General features: G+C 46.3%; 1 protein-coding gene across 2 annotated transcripts in view; it reads right to left on the bottom strand.

Annotated features, from left to right (window-relative positions):
• The window catches only part of rims4 (regulating synaptic membrane exocytosis 4), a 103,223-nt gene extending 82,959 nt beyond the window's left edge, over window positions 1–20,264 (bottom strand). For both annotated transcript variants that reach the window (XM_078236185.1, XM_078236184.1), the window contains exon 1: window positions 20,222–20,264. In XM_078236185.1, the coding sequence (XP_078092311.1) occupies window positions 20,222–20,249 (28 nt within the window). In that variant the 5' untranslated portion in view covers window positions 20,250–20,264. The remainder of the gene's footprint in view (window positions 1–20,221) is intronic.
• Window positions 20,265–21,317: the final 1,053 nt, after the last annotated feature.

Genomic DNA, 21,317 nt, shown 5'->3' with positions numbered 1-21,317 from the left:
GTCTAACATTAATACCACTACAACGGCACGGTGGCACAGTGGTTGGCACTGCTGCCTCACAGCGCCAGGGACCCGGATTCGATTCCCGGCTTAGGTCACTGTCTGTGTGGAGTCTGCACGTTCTCCCCGTGTCTGCGTGGGTTTCCTCCGGGTGCTCCGGTTTCCTCCCACTGTCCGAAAGACGAGCTGGTTAGGGTGCATTGGCCGTGCTAAATTCTCCCTCAGTGTACCTGAACAGGCGCCGGAATGTGGCTGCTCGGGGATTTTCACAGTAATTTCATTGCAGTGTTAATGTAAGCCTACTTGTGACACTAGTAAATAAACGTAAACACTACTATCTCCCCATTATGAGTGGGGAAGGCCCAATGGGGGCCACTGATGCGCCTGAAGGGCAGCTGGTGGTCAAACCACCCCCAGTGGAACCGTTTGGGGATCTCCACCAGTTTGCCAACCAGTGAGTGAGACCCCCATTAGCCCAACGTAATCCCGGGCCTATACTCCAGATGGGAGTCTGTTCCTGCATGTCTTTAACGTTGTACCGTTTAGTTTCCAAAGCCTCTGCTTGTTCTTCCAACAAAATGAATCACTTCACACCCCTCTACATTAAATTCCATCTGCCATCTGTCCATCCATTTCACCAGTCTGTCTCCGTCCTTCTGGAGTCTGTGACTATCCTTCATTGCTTAGTACATTTCCGAATTTCATATCATCAGCAGCACATTCCAGCTGATAACAACTTGCTGCATTTAAAACAAAATCTATCTTCGTCTCCCCTTTTGATCTTTTACTGATTCCATCAAAGCTGCATCTTCTCACTGACCCTGGTGTTAACGGAATCAGTCTTTCCTTATTTACTCAAGAAAGTCCTTCATAATTTTGAACATCTCTATTGAATCCACATCTCTCATCTCCCAACATAACTCCCAACCCTCGCCATAACTGCTAGATCCACCCTGTTCAGGACTAAAACAACAACAAAACTTCCAGGTACGCCTCTGGGATCACTGGAAAGGGAGCAGGTTGATTGGCAGGAATAGAGCAAGGAACTCTGTGGAACATGGCTGCTCCTGGTACCAGGAAATTAGAACCAACCCAACACATTGTCAGCAAAACCAGGAATTCGATCCAAAAGGTCAGGTAATTAAGAAGGCAAATGGAATTTTGTCCTTCATTGCTAGAGGGATGGAGTTTAAAAACAGCGAGGTTATGTTGCAGCTGTATTTTTTTTTAAAGGTGCTGGTGAGGCCACACCTGGAGTACTGTGTACAGTTTTGGTCTCCTTACTTGAGAAAGGATATACTGGCAGTGGAGAGGGTGCAGAGGAGATTCACTAGGTTGATTCTGGAGTTGAGAGGGTTGGCTTATGAGGAAAGACTGAGTAGACTGGGGCTATACTCATTGGAATTCAGAAGAATGAGGGCAGATCTGATAGAAACATATAAGATTATGAAAGGAATAGATAAGATAGAAGCAGGAAAGTTGTTTCCACTGGCAGATGAAACTAGAACTAGGGGGCATGGCCTCAAAATAAGGGGAAGCAGATTTAGGACTGAGTTGAGGAGGAACTTCTTCACACAAAGGGTTGTGAATCTGTGGAATTCCCTGCCCAGTGAAGCAGTTGAGGCTACCCCATTGAATGTTTTTAAGGCAAGGATAGATAAATTTTTGAACAGTAAAGGAATTAAGGGTTATGGTGAGCGGGCGGGTAAGTGGAGCTGAATCCACGAAAAGATCAGCCATGATCTTCTTGAATGGCGGAGCAGGCTCGAGGGGCCAGATGGCCCACTCCTGCTCCTAGTTCTTATGTTATTATGTTCTTATGTAACTTCAAACAGAACCTCTGGAAGCCACATCAAGAACTAATATGGGGAACGCTGGAAAATAATTGGGAATTTTATTACAGAGCTCACCAGGAATTCTTTCAGGATTCACAGTAAGTGACATTCGTTGGAACCTTATCAGGAATCCCATTGGGAATGCAAGAAGCATACTAGAAACCTCCAGAAGAAACACATCAGGAAATTGATCAGGAACTATATCAGGAACTACATCAGGAATTTCATTGGTAACATTGTTTGGAAAAATTTGATGGGCTGAAGAGCCTTTTCTGCACCGTACAACTCTCTCACCAGAATTCTACCGCCCTGTCCGCCACAGAGTCGGAGCGGGCAAGGGGCAGACAATGGAGATGTACGTTGACCTTGGGCAGGTTTTTCCGGTCTTGGGCCAAGCTAGGCCGTAAAATCCCACCCTATGACTCTATAGCAAGAGCCATGAGGGAATTCCATCCGCAATCTCATCAGCTTCACAGGAAGGATGCTGGAAACTCCATCCAGAAGCACTTCAGGAAGGCTAGAGCTTTGTGAGGAAACTTATCAGGAATTCCATCAAAAGCCTCTTCAGAAACATCACCAAGAACCTCCCTGAGACCGCCACCAGTGAGCTTGTCTGGAGAAGAGCAAGGATTCTTGTTGGAAACACATTGCGAAGATTTGCAGGAACAAATCTGGAAGACAGATCTTGACTCGAAGCAATTTACAAATTTGAATCTGCCTGTAAGGAAAGCGACCTTCCCTGATGAGCCGATGTAGCACCTCACAGGAGCCTCTGTTACTCTGGGTGGGATTTTCCACCCCCAACCCCAGCTTCCCCTCCCCACTGCCTTCCCCCTCTCCCCTACCCCGCCCAAACAACACCCCCCCCCAACCCACCCCCGACTCCTCCCTGGCCCAGAGGCTCAGAGCTCACCATTAGCCGCCAGCAGGGACTTCCAGTCCCGCTGATGATTTTGCCAGTTTTACATAGTTCATCCATCCTACCAAAAAGGAACCCATCACAGTGCGGGTGTGGGAAGTGGGGGGAGGGGGGCTGGAGAAGTGTGGAGGGGGGGAGTCACCTTTGGCAGGACTGCAATATCCCAGTATCCCACTGGCGGGAAGGAATAGAAAATCTCGCCTTCTATCTTATTTACAAAATAAATCCAGAATCTAACCGGTTCCACGTGGAGGTGCCTACTGAGCTCTTGGAGCTTTGGGGGAAATTTTTAACCCCCCTGGAATCCAATTTAAACAGTTGTGACCTGTTTTTATAAGGATGTAAATGGCATCAATCACTCAGAAAGGATTGTGTAAACAGGTTGTGGGTTCTAATAGACACGTGAGAACAATTATCCATCGGTAAAACACTCAAAGACATTGGCTGCAGAGCTGTGCTCTACTCCATGGCAAAAGTAAAACTAAGACTGGATCAGCTGACACACTTCCCTTCCATTGGTGTCATGCCAGAGTCGCTTAAAGGCATTTTACAAGTTAGACAAAGGCAGACTAGCCTTTGGAATATGTCTTAGATGGAGCCTATGACAGCCTCCTCCACAAATATCTACAGAGGTTTTGAATGAGTTCAAATTATTTCAATCAGGCTTCCGGGGAACAAGAAGAACGAACTACTCTGAATTTGAGAAAATTGGCATGAGACCAACAATCTCATCAGTAATTGGCTTGAGGATATCAGTGAGCTACAGTTTTACAAGAGAACTTTCAACACGGGAATGTCAAAAAGGAAAGAACTTGTATTTACAAATCGCTTTTCACAACTTCAGGATGGATCAAAGAGCTTCACAACCAATGACGTTTCTGAAGTGTAGTCACCGTTATAATATAGGAAATGCAGCAGCCAATTTACACACAGCAAGATCCCATACACAGCAAAGAGAAAATGGACAACAGCAAAAAATATGTGTTTATTAAGTTTTTTAACATCATAAAATGTCCCAAGGTGCTTCACAGGAGTGTTACAAAGCAACATTCGACACCAATCCCCCCCAGACAATCTGAGGGCTGTTTGTCAAATGCTTGGTCAAGGAATTGGGGCGGCACGGTAGCACAGTGGTTTGCACTGTTGCCTCACAGCGCCAGGGACCCGGGTTCGATTCCCTGCTTGGGTCACAGTCTGTGCGGAGTTTCCACGTTCTCCTCGTGTCTGCGTGGGTTTCCTCTGGGTTCTCTGGTTTCCTCCCACAGTCTGAAAGACGTGCTGGTTAGGTGCATTGGCCATGCTAAATTTTCCCTCAGTGCACCCGAACAGGCGCCGGAGTGTGGTGACTCGGGGATTTTCACAGTAACTTCATAGTCGTGTTGATGTAAGCCTACTTGTGACTAATAAATAAACTCTAAAAGTGGGCTTTAGAGGATGTCAATTGACCAAATAATTTATTTCAGTGATGTTGGTTAAGAGATAAATAGAACACGGTAGCGCAGTGGTTAGGTTGATTGGCCATGCTAAAATTGCCCTTAGTGTCCTGAGATGTGTAGGTTAGAGGGATTAGTGGGCAAATATGTAGGGATATAGGGGTAGGGCCTGGGTGGGATTGTGGCCGGTGCAGACTCGATGGGCCGAATGGCCTCTTTCGGTGCTGTAGGGTTTCTATGATTCTATGATTCTATGAACACCGGAGAGAATATCCCCACTCTTCCTTGAAATGGGAACCCTTTATGTCTTCCTGAGAGGGCAGATTGGCCGGCACAGTGGCACAGTGGTTAGCACTGCTGCCTCCCAGCTCCAGGGACCCAGGTTCAATTCCAGCCTCGGGTCACTGTCTGTGTGGAGTTTGCATGTTCTCCCTGTGTCTGCGTGGGTTTCCTCTGGTTGCTCTGGTTTCCTCCCACAGTCCAAAGATGTGCAGGTTAGGTTGATTGGCCATGCTAAAATTGCCCCTTGGTGCCTCAAAAAGTATAGGTTAGAGGGATTATTAGGGTAAATACATGGGGTTATGAGGACACTGTAAGATGCTGTATCGGAGAATCGGTGCAGACTCGATGGGCCGAATGGCCTCCTTCTGTACTGTAGGAATTGTATGAATTCTCTCTGACAGTGCAGCACCCCTGCGCTGGGAGTGTCAATCCTGGATTGTGTGCTCAAGTCTCTGGGGTGGGAGACAACACAACAACCCTCTGACTCAGGGGTATGCCGACACTATAGTTAAGATGTCCAGATCACCAACAACCTGTCCTGGTCCCCCCATGCTAACACTATAGTTAAGAAAGCCCACCATTGCCTCTACTTTCTCAGAAGACTAAGAAAATTTGGCATGCCAGCTGTGACTCTCACCAAACTTTACAGATGCACCATGGAAAACACTCTTTCTGGTTGTATCACAGCTTGGCATGGCTCCTGCTCTGCCCAAGACTACAAGGAATTACGAAAGCTAATGAATGGAGCCCAATCTGTCACACAAACCAGCCTCCCATCCAATGACTCTGTCTACACTTCCCGCTGCCTCGGCAAAGCAGCCAGCATAATTAAGGACCCCACGCACCCCGGACATTCTCTCTTCCTCCTTCTTCCGTCGGGAAAAAGATACAAATGTCTGAGGTCACGTACCAACCGACTCGAGAGCAGCTTCTTCCCTGCTGCTGTCAGACTTTTGAATGGACCTACCTCACATTAAGTTGCTCTTTCTCTACACCCTAGCTATGACTGTAACACTACATTCTGCACTTTCTCATTTCCTTCTCTATGAACGGTATGCTTTGTCTGTATAGCGCGCAAGAAACAATACTTTTCACTGTATACCAATACATGTGACAATAATAAATCAAATCAAATCAAAGAGTGTTAACCACCCGAGCCACAGACGAGATGGAAGACTGCCCCACATCCTGCATCTGCTCTGAGAACTGTGAAGCATCTTTTGTTTCAGCACAGGATGGATGAAAGACTCCTCTTTCCAGAGCCGTCATCTGTCACCTTGACGAGAAGCACAGAAATATCTCCGCCGCATGTGGACCAGCCCCTGTGAGGCGGGCAGCTGAGAGGCTGGGCTCTGGAGAGAGCCTCAAATCAGGCTTAATACTCCAGATGGCGTTTGCAGGGCACTGTTAGAGTAGCAGCTGTGCGATCAAACACGTCTCCCCGATCATTCACTTTCCCTGTTCTGTGATTCTTTACACATCACAGGAAGCATGAATTTCACAGGTGAAAATTCTCATCATTTGCTTTTTGACCTGCTGTTGATTTTCGGTACTGAGCTGATCTCTGCTCCTGTTTCACTGACGCGACAGTGAGATCCAGTTATCTAGGAGCTGAGGGGGTGACCTGACAGAGATGTTTACAATTCTGGAGGAGTTTGGTAGGGTTTCAGATCGTCATCCACAAATCCAACAGTGAATTCAGGAGGAACCTTTTTAGCCGGGGAGTGGTGAGAATGTGGAATTCATTACCATAGGGGGTGGTGAATTGTCATAGAATCCCTACCGTGCAGAAGGAGGTCATTCGGCCCATCGAGTCTGCACCAACCACAATCCCACCTATCCCCGTAACCCCATATATTTACCCCACTGATCCCTCTTACCTACGCATCCTGGGACACTGAAAGGAAATTTAGCACGGCCATTGCAGCTAACCCGCATGTCTTTGGACTGTAGGAGGAAACCAGAGCACCCGGAAGAAACCCACGCAGGAAGTTATAAGCTCTGTTTGTGAACAGAATTCCCACTCACCTGAAGAAGGGGCTTGGAGCTCTGAAAGCTTGTGTGGCTTTTGCTACCAAATAAACCTGTTGGACTTTAACCTGGTGTTGTTAAACTTCTTACTCTGCCAGGAGGTGGCAGATGTATCTCCCTGGTTGAGGGCCGGCGGCTGGAACCAGGGGGAGCAATTTCCAAGTAGGGGGAAGTCAGGACAAAGATGAGGAGCAATTATAGGAAAGCTGGATTACTACATGGGAAGGAAAGGGATCGAAGGCTATGGTGACAGGATGGGATGAAGTGGAATAGGAGGAGATTCACGCAGATCAGAAACACCAGCACAGAGCATTTGGGCCGAATGGCCTATTTACTTGAGGTTTAGACTCAATGGGCGGGAGTTTACGGCCTTGCTTGAGCGAGACTGGAAATTCCCGCCCGAGGCCAATGGACATTTCCATGGTCCGTCCCTCACTCATTCCGATTCCATGGTGGGCGGGGAGCTGGAATTCCGGCAGATGTATTTCTATAACATTCCCCGCGGAGCTCAAAAACGGCCCCAGAATCAATGTTAATTCTGTCGCCCCCGAGGTACAACTCACATATTTATAAACCTTCACCCTGGTGATGCACCCAGCAAACCCGTACAGCAGCAGTGCAGCGATTATGCTGCCGAACCCCTCAGGCCGGTGAGTTCAAATCCTGATAGTTTCAGAGTTTGAATTTGTTTTTTTAAATTGGAACCAAAAGGCTGATATCAGGAAAATGACCACTGAAGCTGTCAGATTGTTCTAAAATCCGAACTGATTCACTAGTGTGCTTTAGGGAAGGAAACCGGTCACCCTTACCCAGTCTGGGCCTGTATGTGAATCTAATCCCACATCGATGTAGTTTGACTATATGAAATAGCCACTGGGATGCATCGCGCAGCTACAAGGAAGCCGGTTCTAAAGGGAAACCAACCAACAACTTCTGAGGGGCAACTTGGGATGGGCAATAAATGCCGACTTTGCTAACAATGCCCACACCCCGATAAAGAACAGGATACGTGTTACTCCCTGGGGTATTTTAAAGTAAGAAGTCTCACAAAACCAGTTAAAGTCCAACAGGTTTATTTGGTAGCACAAGCTTTCTAAAGTGCTATTCAGGAAGGAAAAGACCAGATAATGGGATAACTATGCGATGGAAAGATCAAAAATAGTAAGAAGTTTAACAACACCAGGTTAAAGTCCAACAGGTTTATTTGGTAGCAAAAGCCACACAAGCTTTCGAGGCTCTGAGCCCCTTCTTCAGGTGAGTGGGAATTCTGTTCACAAACAGAACTTATAAGACACAGACTCAATTTACATGAATAATGGTTGGAATGCGAATACTTACAACTAATCCAGTCTTTAAGAAACAAAACAATGGGAGTGGAGAGAGCATCAAGACAGGCTAAAAAGATGTGTATTGTCTCCAGACAAGACAGCCAGTGAAACTCTGCAGGTCCACGCAACTGTGGGAGTTACAAATAGTGTGACATAAATTCTGATTCTAGGATCGCATGATAAAGACTCAGGAGGAAAAAAGCAGAAATATTTATGTGAAATAGTGTGACATAAACCCAATATCCCGGTTGAGGCCGTCCTTGTGTGTGCGGAACCTGGCTATCAGTTTCTGCTCCGCGACTCTGCGCTGTCGTGTGTCGCGAAGGCCGCCTTGGAGAACGCTTACCCGAATATCAGAGGCCGAATGCCCGTGACCGCTGAAGTGCTCCCCAACAGGAAGAGAACAGTCTTGCCTGGTGATTGTCGAGCGGTGTTCATTCATCCGTTGTCGCAGCGTCTGCATAGTTTCCCCAATGTACCATGCCTCGGGACATCCTTTCTTGCAGCGTATCAGGTAGACAACGTTGGCCGAGTTGCAAGAGTATGTACCGTGTACCTGGTGGATGGTGTTCTCACGTGAGATGATGGCATCTGTGTCGATGATCCGGCACGTCTTGCAGAGGTTGCTGTGGCAGGGTTGTGTGGTGTCTTGGTCACTGTTCTCCTGAAGGCTGGGTAGTTTGCTGCGGACAATGGTCTGTTTGAGGTTGTGCGGTTGTTTGAAGGCAAGAAGTGGGGGTGTGGGGATGGCCTTGGCGAGATGTTCGTCTTCATCAATGACATGTTGAAGGCTCCGGAGGAGATGCCGTAGCTTCTCCGCTCCGGGGAAGTACTGGACAACGAAGGGTACTCTGTCCACTGTGTCCCGTGTTTGTCTTCTGAGGAGGTCGGTGCGGTTTTTCGCTGTGGCGCGTTGGAACTGTTGATCAATGAGTCTAGCGCCATATCCTGTTCTTATGAGGGCATCTTTCAGCGTCTGGAGGTGTCTGTTGCGATCCTCCTCATCCGAGCAGATCCTGTGTATACGGAGGGCTTGTCCATAGAGGATGGCTTCTTTAACGTGTTTAGGGTGGAAGCTGGAGAAGTGGAGCATCGTGAGGTTATCCGTGGGCTTGCGGTACAGTGAGGTGCTGAGGTGACCGTCCTTAATGGAGATGCGCGTGTCCAAGAATGCAACCGATTCCGGAGAGTAGTCTATGGTGAGCCTGATGGTGGGATGGAACTTGTTGATGTCATCATAGAGTTGTTTCAGTGATTGTTCACCATGAGTCCAAAGGAAGAAAATGTCATCGATGTATCTAGTGTATAGCACCGGTTGAAGGTCCCGTGCGGTGAAGAAGTCTTGTTCGAACCTGTGCATGAAGATGTTGGCATATTGAGGTGCAAATTTGGTCCCCATGGCTGTTCCGTGTGTCTGGATGAAGAACTGGTTGTTGAAGGTGAAGATATTGTGGTCCAGGATGAAGCGGATGAGATGTAAAATTGCATCTGGAAACTGGCAGTTGTTGGCGCTGAGCACTGAGGCCGTTGCAGCAATGCCATCGTCATGGGGGATGCTGGTGTAGAGTGCTGAGACATCCATTGTGACGAGGAGCGCTCCTGGTTCAACTGCTCCATGTGTGCCGAGTTTCTGTAGGATGTCCCGAGGCATGGTACATTGGGGAAACTATGCAGACGCTGCGACAACGGATGAATGAACACCGCTCGACAATCACCAGGCAAGACTGTTCTCTTCCTGTTGGGGAGCACTTCAGCGGTCACGGGCATTCGGCCTCTGATATTCGGGTAAGCGTTCTCCAAGGCGGCCTTCGCGACACACGACAGCGCAGAGTCGCGGAGCAGAAACTGATAGCCAGGTTCCGCACACACAAGGACGGCCTCAACCGGGATATTGGGTTTATGTCACACTATTTCACATAAATATTTCTGCTTTTTTCCTCCTGAGTCTTTATCATGCGATCCTAGAATCAGAATTTATGTCACACTATTTGTAACTCCCACAGTTGCGTGGACCTGCAGAGTTTCACTGGCTGTCTTGTCTGGAGACAATACACATCTTTTTAGCCTGTCTTGATGCTCTCTCCACTCCCATTGTTTTGTTTCTTAAAGACTGGATTAGTTGTAAGTATTCGCATTCCAACCATTATTCATGTAAATTGAGTCTGTGTCTTATAAGTTCTGTTTGTGAACAGAATTCCCACTCACCTGAAGAAGGGGCTCAGAGCCTCGAAAGCTTGTGTGGCTTTTGCTACCAAATAAACCTGTTGGACTTTAACCTGGTGTTGTTAAACTTCTTACTGTGTTTACCCCAGTCCAACGCCGGCATCTCCACATCAAGATCAAAAATAGCAGTCCAATTAAAACAGTGAAGGAAGCTAACATCCAAGATGTTCAACATTTCAAAAACGTACAGGAGCATTAAGCTTTAAATGTCAATCTTACTCAATTGTCGAGTTGAACTCTGGAGGTTCTGGTCCTTCACCAGGGCTTGAGAGCAGAATCTAGGCTGCCACTGCCTTAAGGTACTGGAGGAATGTCATAGTGTCATTCTGAAACTCATGCCACACATTGCCAGGCAATGAACATCTAACCCCGTGCTGTCCCTGTCATGGGAGGGTTTGTGGGGACAGTGTAGAGGGAGCTTCACTCTGTATCTAACCCTGTGCTACACCTGTCCTGGGAGTGTTTGATGGGGGACAGTGTAGAGGGAGCTTTACTCTGTATCTAACCCCGTGCTGTACCTGTCCTGGGAGTGTTTGATGGGGACAGTGTAGAGGGAGCTTTACTCTGTATCTAACCCCATGCTGTATCTGTCCTGGGAGCGTTTGATGGGGGACAGTTTAGAGGGCGTTTTACTCTGTATCTAACCCTGTGCTGTATCTGTTCTGGGAGTGTTTGATGGGGGACAGTGTAGAGGGAGCTTTACTCTGACGCTAACCCCGTGCTGTATCTGTCCTGGCATTGTTCAGTGGGATAATTTAGAGGGAGCTGTATGCTGTATTTGCCGTGGGAATGTTGATATAGATGGAAGTTGAAAAAAGTGAACATGTTTGGTTGTCCATCATTGAAACCCACTTCTCACTGAGCACAAGAAATTTCATCAAGGGAGTGTTAAAGTGTTTAAGTTTGTTAGAGCCCTGTGGTCTAGGATAAATATAAGGCAGGGTCAAAAAGGAGAAGGGGTTTCAATCATGAATTATGGCACATTAATGCGGTGTGAAAAATTAATTTTTGGACAACAGAAATTATTCCGATTCCTGTGATATCAACTGTGAGGGCTCACACACGCAATGTAGTTGCTATGACTCCAGTTGAAATTATGAATGAAAATATCTAGAGGAAGAGTTACACTGCCCGTGAATAGCTGCACGGGAAAAGCAGTCACAAAGGTTTCCTTTGGTTTGATGCTTCAAAGGGTGCATTCATGATTTTACTACAGGTTGCAATTTGAACAATTACTGTCACCTCACATTTCAACTGAAATCTCTTTCAGTATGTGTGTTTATATAATGCATTGTGCAAAGGTAAAATGGATATCCAGGCTGCCTTCAGTATCGAGTGCAGTCATTGTGTCTTTCTGTCACTTTCATTGACTCATAGAATCGTCGAATGGTACAGAATGAAAAGAGGCCATTTGGCCCATCTTGCCCTGTGTCAGCTCTTTGAAGAAGCTGTCAATTTAGATTCTCTTTTCCGCCATGTATTTTGAGTATTTATCCAATTCCTTTCTGCATTCACCGCCCTTTCAAACAATGCTTTTCAAATCATAACACTCATGTTATAAAAATAATTGTTTCGTTCGTTGGCCAACCCAATAAAGCTCGATCCTCTGGTGACTGTTCCTTTTTATTTATTCTTTCATGGTATGTGGGCCAGTATTTGTTGCCCATTCCTAGTTGTTCTTGAACTGAGTGGCTTGCTAGGCCATTCCAGAACACATTCAAACATCAGACACATTGCTGTGGCTCTGGAGTCACATGTAGGCCAGACTAGGTAAGGACGGCAGATTTCCTTCCCTAAAGAACGTTAATGAACCAGATTTTTATGGCCACCGTCAACACTCCCAGTCACTATCACTGAGATTAACTTGTAATTCCAGGTTTCATGGATTGAATTTTAGTTCCACCAGCAACCATGGTGGAATTTAAACCCGTGTCCCCCAGAGCGTTAGTCTGGGCCTCGGGATTGCTGTCCAGGGGCATTACCCAGTAATGAGGGGTCCAGTGACATTACCCCACCATCCACCCTACCACTGGGAAAAATAAAATCCTTACCTACCCTATCAGAACACCTCATAATTACAAACCGTGCTATCTATCTGTATATTAAAGTGGTCCCCTCACTTTAACTGCAAATATAAAAGAATGAAAAGTTTGCCATACGCTGGGTTAAATAACCAGTTACTGGAGCTTTATTACACTGATATTGCTGCTTACAGTCCAGGATGGAAGAGGGAAAATCTCCCCAATGCCTCTGATAATGTTACCACATAATCATGTCACACACTACACTAGTTAACAATACATAACATCCTTCCCCCTTTACTCCAGTAATACAGCAACTAATATTAACTTTAACTCTTACTCACTATGAACTCACTGTCATATCCCTCACTGTAACACTCTGATATACCCCACACTCCTCACTGTAACACCCTGATATACCCCACACCCCTCACTGTAACACTCTGATATACACCACACCCTCAATGTAACACTCTGATATACCCCACACCCCTCACTGTAACACTCTGATATACCCCACACCCCTCACTGTAACACTCTGATATACCCCACACCCCTCACTGTAACACTCTGATATACCCCACACCCCTCACTGTAACACTCTGATATACCCCACACCCCTCACTGTAACACTCTGATATACCCCACACCCCTCACTGTAACACTCTGATATACCCCACACCCCTCACTGTAACACTCTGATATACCCCATACCCCTCACTGTAACACTCTGATATACCCCACACCCCTCACTGTAACAGTTTGATATATCCCACACCCCTCACTGTAACACCCTGTTATACCCCACAACCCTCACTGTAACACTCTGATATACCCCATACCCTTGACTGTAACACTCTGATATACCCCACACCCCTCACTGTAACACTCTGATATACCCCATACCCCTCACTGTAACACTCTGATATACCCCACACCCCTCACTGTAACAGTTTGATATATCCCACACCCCTCACTGTAACACCCTGTTATACCCCACAACCCTCACTGTAACATTTTGATATACCCCACACCCCTCACTATAACACCCTGATATACCCCACACCCCTCACTGTAACACTCTGATATATCCCACTCCCTTCACTGTAAAACTTTGATATATCCCACACCCCTCACTGCAACACTCTGATATACCCCACACCCCTCACTGTAACACTCTGATAAACCCCACACCCCTCACTGTAACACTCTGATATACCCCACACCCCTCACTGTAACACTCTGATATACCCCACACCCCTCACTGTAACACTCTGATAAACCCCACACCCCTCACTGTAACACTCTGATAAACCCCACACCCCTCACTGTAACACTCTGAGATACCCTACACCCCTCACTGTAACACTCTGATATACCCTACACCCCTCACTGTAACACCCTGATATCCCCACACCCCTCACTGTAACACTCTGATATACCCCACACCCCTCACTGTAACACTCTGATATACCCCACACCCCTCACTGTAACACTCTGATATATCCCACACCCCTCACTGTAACACTCTGATATATCCCACACCCCTCACTGTAACACTCTGATATACCCCACACCCCTCACTGTGACACTGATATACCCCACACCCCTCACTGTAACACCCTGATATACCCCATACCCCTCACTGTTACATCCTGATATACCCCACACCCCTCACTGTAACACTCTGATATACCCCACAACCCTCACTGTAACACTCGATATACCCCACACCCCTCACTGTAACACTCTGATATATCCAACGCCCCTCACTGTAACACTCTGATATACCCCACACCCCTCACTGTAACACTCGATATACCCCACACCCCTCACTGTAACACTCTGATATATCCAACGCCCCTCACTGTAACACTCACTGATATACCCAACACTCCTAACTGTAGCATTCTGATATTTTCCACACCCTCACTATAACACTCTGATATACTCCACACCCCTCACTGTAACACTCTGATATATCCCACACCCCTTGCTCTGACACTCTGATGTATGACTACACCCCTCACTGTAATACTCTGATATACCCCACACCCCTCTTTGTAACACTGCGATATACCCCACACCCCCCGCTGTAAAACTTAGTGATATACTCCACACCCATCGATGTAACAGTCACTGTTATACCTCACAACCCTCACTGTAACCCTCTGATATACCCACACTCCTCACTGTAACACTCACTGATATACCCCACACCCCCTCGCTATAACACTCACTGATATACTTCACACCCTTCACAGTAACACTCGCTGATATACCCTACACCTTTCACTGTAACACTCATTAATATACCCCACACTCTTCACTGTAACACTTGCTGATATACCCCACATACCACACTGTAACACTCTGTCATATACTTGTGATGATAGAGTGCTACATTTCTACTTTTCTGTTTAAGTGGAATGTTTTAAAATTCAGCGCTTTTCTTTCCGGTAGTTGGTATGTCTGGTGGGAATACAACTCAGATGCTGTTTAGACATGATAATTACTCATTTTAACCATGAGGTGGAGATGCCAGTGTTGGACTGGGGTGGGCACAATAAGAAGTCTCACAACACCAGGTTAAAATCCAACAGGTTTATTTGGTAACACAAGCTTTCGGAGCGCCGCTCCTTCATCAGGTGTTGTAGTGTTTAGTAAGGTAGAACAAATGGGCTTTTGTTTATAAAAACAGGTCCCCTGGGCTTTTGATTAAAGGAATGGAAGGTAGGTTTGGATTGATAGGGTCATGTGATAATGTGATTAATGGGAGGAGCCAGGTATATAGCATAGAGCACTCTGGCCGGGGTTTGTTTAAAGACAGAGGTCTGCAAGCTACTCCCTCCATGAAATCTCCCTGAAAGCTTCAAGGCTAACTACATCTCTTATAGCAAGTATATTTATGATTGGTAACTGCATTTGAAGTGGCTTTTGGGTCTGCAAGAATGTTGCTTATTTGGAACTGAAACAATGGTAAGTTAGAAATTAGAGTTGTTTCTTTTCATGGGTAAATATTGTTCAACGAGTAATAATTCAGCTGCTTCGTTTATCAGAGTTAAAGTTAAACTGTGTTACTAAATGAAGTTTGCTTTACTATAAAAGATCCCTAACTTGCCCTGGAGTGAAGCACCTATCCTCACATTTATGCCAAAATAGAAAAATTGTTGGGGTCTAGTTTGGTTTCCTAATGTAATTTGGGATCTTGATCCAGAGCATAAACTTGCTCCACAGTTTTCAGGAATAATCGATCCTGAAATTATAATTTGTTGATATATCTCATACTCCTGTTCTATAATTGAAGATTGGAGGGTGGCCTTTGTTTAAGAAGGGCTGCAGGGAAAAGCCTGGGAACTACAGGCCGGTGAACCTAACGTCTGTAGTGGGTAAGTTGTTAGAAGGTATTCTGAGAGACCGGATCTACAGGCATTTAGAGAGGCAAGGATTGATTAGGGACAGTCAGCATGGCTTTGTGAGTGGAAAATCATGTCTCACAAATTGATTGAGTTTTTTGGAGGGGTAACCAGGAAGGTAGATGAGGGCAGTGCAGTTAACAGGGACTTTAGCAAGGCTTTTGACAAGGTACTACATGGTAGATTGTTGCATAAGATTAAATCTCACGAGATCCAGGGTGAGTTAGCCAATTGAAAACAACATTGACTTGATGACAGAAGGCAGAGGGTGGTTGTAGAGGATTGCTTTTCAAACTGGAGACCTGTGACCTGCAGTGTGCCTCAGGGATGAGTGCTAAGTCCACTGTTATTTGTCATTTATATTAATGATTTGGATCAGAATTTAGGAAGCATGATTAGTAAGTTTGCATTGACACCAAGATTAGTAGCTTGGTGGACAGTGAAGAAGGTTATCTAGGATTGCAATGGGATCTTGATCAATTGGGCCAGTGGGCTGATGAATGGTAGATGGAATTTAATTTAGATAAATGTGGGGTGATGCATTTTGGTAGATCGAACCAGAACAGGACTTAGTGCGGTGAATACTGAGTCTTTGACTCAGTAAAGTTTGTTATTTAGAGACAGGATTTGGGGATATTTAATTGGTACAAAGACAGGTCCACTCCTTACATTCCCATTGTACTGGGTAATGGGTGTGTGATAGGATCACTTTCATCTGCCTGCCAGGGAACATGGCATTGTCTGAGATGCCACTTTTACGATGAGACCCTGAGGTCCTGGCTTCTCTCCCAGTGAGGGAGAAAAGATCCTAGTCAGTATCTTAAAGAAGAGAGGTGAGTTCCTCCAAGAGTCCTGACGTAGGTTTATCCCTCAACCAAGACTGATTAAAAGCACAGATTATCTAGTCATTATCATGTCGCTGTTTGTGGGATCTTGCTGTGTACAAATTGGCTGCAGCATTTCCTGCATTACAACAGACTGCATGTTAGAAACATTTCACTGGCTGTCAGAATTGTGGGACATCCTGAGATCATGAAAGGTGCTATAGAAATGTAAGTCTTTCACTTCATATTTTTTCCCAAAGGTAGGGGAGTCTAAAACTAGAGGGCATAGGTTTAAGGTGAGAGGGGACAGATACAAAAGGGCCCAGAGGGGCAATTTTTTCCCACACAGGGCGGTGAGTGTCTGGAACGAGCTGCCAGAGGTAATAGTAGAGACGGGTACAATTTTGTCTTTTAAGAAGCATATAGACAGTTACATGGGTAAAATGGGTGTGGAGGGATATGGGCCAAACGCAGGCAATTGGGACTAGCTTAGTGGTTAAAAACTGGGCGGCATGGATAAGTTGGGCCGAAGATCTTATTTCCATGCTGTAAACCTCTATGACTCAATGATATCTAGCCACATGCATAGAACTCCATAAATTGTCAACATTGAGATTATTCGACCCTCAGTGTTGGTGCTGTCTCTTTGCTGGAATAATCTAATATTAATCCCACTCTCCCATCTCTCCCATGGCCCTGCATCTTCCTCTGCTTCAAGTTCCCACGTTCCTTCAAAAGATGCAATAATCTCTGCATCAAAGCTTCCCAGTCTCTAAACATTCTATGTTCCAATAATTGGGAAGATATTTCTCTTCGCTTGTCTCTACATTCTTACACTGAGAAGTTTAGATTGATGATCCCTTGTTACTGACTCCCCAACTAAATGAAATGATAATATCCAAATCTCTCTATCAAAATCCTACAGGATATAAAATGAGATTCATTCCAGGTAAGGAAGGAGCTTTTAGGATGCTCCCTGTTCTGTAAACTAACCACTCCTGATATTGTATTATTTTAGTTGTAGTTTTTTTGTATTTTCTGGGGTAGTATTGCACAATCTATCTGATCATCCAACAGGAATTGAAAAACTCAGCAACCCGCTCTCTGCACCTAACACTCATCCTTCCCAATAACCAGCTCAATCTAGTCGAGAAATGTCTTTGCATTTCCTTAGCACCTCTCCCAGAAGCTGGTTCTACGGTAGGCAGTGTGGAGAACAGCAAAACCGTCCACCCATCCCATAACTCTTTAAGTGTTACACTTTTACTATCGACAACATCAAGTACAGACTCGATGGGCCAAAGGGCCTTTTCTGCACTGTATGACTCCATTATAGAGCAAAATACTGCAGAGATCAGATATAAAAACATAAGTTGCTGGAAAAACTCAGCAGGTCTGGCAGCATCCATGAGGAGAGACACAGAGTTAAGAGGGTGGCCTGGTGGCACAGTGGTTAGCACTGCTGCCTCACAACACCAGGCACCTGGGTTCGATTCCCGGCTTGGGTGACTGTCTGTGTGGAGTTTGCATGTTCTCCCCCTGTCTGCTTGGTTTCTTCCAGGTGTTCCAGTTTCCTCCCACACTCCAAAGATGTACAGGTTAGGTGGATTGGCCATGCTGACTTGCCCCTTAGTGTCCCAAGATGTGTAGGTGGGGGGTGGAGGATTAGCAGGATAAATATGTGGGGTTACGGGGATTGGGTGGGGGAACGGGCCTGGCTAAAGTACTCAGAGAGAGTCAGTGCAGGCATGATGGGCTGAATGGTCTCTTTCTGCACTGTAGGGATTTTATGATATGACAGTCACGCTGGACTTGAAACGTTAACACTGCTTCTCTCTCCACAGATGCTGACAGAGCAGCTGAGTTTTTCCAGCATTTTCTGTTTTTATTCCATTTACATAGCGCCTGTAATTTAGTTAAAAGCTGCAAGTCACTTCACGGGGATCGATTATCAAACAAAATTCAACACTGAACCGCACGAGATAATGGACGGGACTTTCTGGCCTTTCCCACCAGCGAGGTCTTCCGACCCTTGCCGACAGCGACCCCTCGGCACGGGTTCCCAGTGGCAGAAGGACCAGGCGAACCTGCCACCGGCCAACGGCAGGCCACCTCTGCCACCATAAAACACGGCGCGGGGGCGGGGCAGAGAATCCCACCCAGTTGGGCAAGTGGACAAAAGGTTGGTCAGAGGGGTACATTTCAGGGAGCTTCTGAAAGGAGAAACAGCAGCTCAGAAAAACACGAGAGAGAGAGAGAGAGAGAGGAAAGAGCGGCAGAGAGGAGGAAATTTCAGAGCTAAGGGCCCAGACCGCTGAAGGCACGGCCACCAGTGATGGAGTAATTAAATTTGGGGTGCTCAAGAGACTAGAATTGGTGGGACACCGATCTCTTGGGACGTAACGGGGCTACAGGAGGTTACAGAGATCAGCAGGAGTGGGAGCACAGGGGGATTTGAAAACAAGGAGAAGATTTTTAAATTTATTGCTCTGCTGCTCCATGATCCAATGTAGGTCAGGTGTGCTGCTGTGGGAATGTGCTGCGGTTGAATAGCTTCAAGTTCACGTGGACTGTCAGAGGGTCCCGATGATGAGACTCAGAGGTGGAGTGGTGTGACTCCAGATATCCAACTCGACAGAATCAGTTCCAGTGAGCTACTTTGAGTCCATCAGTGAAAACGGGAGGACAAGTGGAATTACACCAGATATCAAGAGTCAGCAGAAATGGGGAGGAACGCAGGGAGGGAAGAGGGTAAAGTGAAGCAAGCTATCTCACTCTCCCGCACTCCAGAATAGCTTTCAACTCCTGTCTGCTCCCCCAGTGGGACAGAGGAAATTGGGAATGAGCAGCTAATCACATTCCTCACTCTGGGAGAAGATTGGGAGAGGCAACAATGAGAATATGCAATGAAAAACAATGGACCCGGTTCAGTCTTTATTTTCTTGACAAAGGAAAATCTCTCACACCAACCAGTTTTCAATTACACTGAGGCAGCCAATAATCCTGGGGCTGCTAACAGTGACCCAAGCCCACAATCACCTCTCCTGCCATTAAACTTCATCACCTTCACCAAACCTTCGAATGCAACCACAAGATAGACCTGCTACCCCTTCATCAGCTTTCTCTCTGACCCTGCTACCCTTTGTTAATCTCTCTCACACATTTTTTCCTCTCCCTTCCTCTATCTTTTTAGTGAGAATCACACAGCTTGGTCCGTTCTGTTGCCTCGAGAAGCCGCTTTTCTTCCTCTCTCTCTCTCTCTCTCTCTCTCTCTATCTTGGGAGAAATGCTTCATCCTGTAAGAATCCACCCTGACCTGATTCCACATCCCGTCTGCCTATTGTATGTGATGAGGAGAGGGAGCTGCTTTAGGCAAACAGTTCTATCAGATAATCACAGAGATTCAGGATCAGTCTGCACTCTGAATACTTCCTCACGTTAGCTTGGAGAGATGGTGGTTAGTGGCAGCATTTCTAAGTTTGATTCCTTGCTCTCACACTCACTCTTTTGTGTCTATCTCCCTATCATTTCCAGTGCCACTCCTTCTCATCCTCTTTCTCATTATTTACATCGACTCTCTCTCTTACCCTCTCTCTCTCATGCTGTCTTTCTGTAAATCATTTCCACAGACTTTCTCTCTCTCTCTTTCTCTCTCTCTCTCTCTTTCTCTCTCTCATTGATTCTAGCCCTCCCATTCTTTCTTTCTCACGTTGTCTTTCTCTCTGCCATCCCTCTCTCTCTCCCTCTTTCTCTCTCGTCCTTTCTCTCTGGATCTCAGCTCTCTGCAGGTTAAGGTAACCTTCCCTCGCACTCTTTTATTTCCTTGACCAAGTTCAGATTCACACTATCAACCCTCAGAAACACCATCCAGGGAAACTCACGAGGCAACCAACCCGCCGCTTCGCTTACCAGCATCATCCTCATCGAAGGAGTTCATACAGGGGAAGTAGATGGCCAGAGCCTCGAAGGAGGCGGACAAACTGATCCTGCTCTGCGACCTCTCGATGTTAAATCCCGCTGGACCCAGGTCGGAGGTGGGCGCTGGCTTTGGCGCTCTTGAGGGCGCATTTTTCACTCGGAGTACTGCACGCGGCGTCTTGGCAGCTTGATAGGGTCCAGCAGCTAAAAAGAAACTTACGCCCTTGGAGCCTTCCCCCACACGTTTGTTTTCGAAGGGCTAACTCTCTTCACTCGAGTTCTTCACCTCCCTCTCGATGTCCCCGACTGCCACAATCTCTCCTTTCTTCTAAATGGAATTGCACAGCAGACTTCACCCAGAGGGGATTTTGTCGGGTCTGTCGATGTCTTTACGAGAAACCTTTGTTCATTCTCCCCCACAGTGAATAATTCTCACTGTTCCTCACACTGCACAATGACATTTCTTAGCTGGTGGCTTCACACACACTCACTCACATACACACACACCATCAGCTACAGCACTTTCCTCCTCCAATCTGATTCACTGAGAGCTGAGTGTTTGGAGGTGGGGAGGGGAGTGAGTTACAGAGGGAGGGGTGGGATTGAACTCGCATCTGACGTCTTAATCCACCAATCTGTGACTGGGGTGGGCACTGGGGCGTGTAGCCACTCGGTGGAGGAAAGACTGAAGAGAATGAATTAAGGATCAAAACAGGCGGCAGTTCAGCATCTCACTGCCATTTTCTATCCTCCTCTGAATTACCTGGATGTCAGTCTGTCAATGTGCCTGTCTGACTGTGTTTGTCTGTCTGTCTGTCTGTGTCTGTCAATGTGCCAATATGTCTGTGTGTGCCTATGTGTGATTGTGTGTATCTTGTCTTTGCATTTGCATCTGTCTGTTTGTATGCGTGTGTTTTTGTATGCATGTGTTTTTGTATGTGTGTGCAATTGTGCACATATGTGCGTGTATGTGTATATGTTTTTGTATGTATGTGTGTGTATATGTGTCCATGTATGCCTATTCAGTGAGGCTGAATATTTGTCCCCATGTTTATATGGATGCATATGCATTTTTGTGTATCCATCG

Source organism: Mustelus asterias, chromosome 20 (genome assembly GCF_964213995.1).
Source record: "Mustelus asterias chromosome 20, sMusAst1.hap1.1, whole genome shotgun sequence".
In the NCBI taxonomy this organism is placed as follows: domain Eukaryota; kingdom Metazoa; phylum Chordata; class Chondrichthyes; order Carcharhiniformes; family Triakidae; genus Mustelus; species Mustelus asterias.
This window is presented reverse-complemented; position numbering and strand designations above follow the sequence as displayed.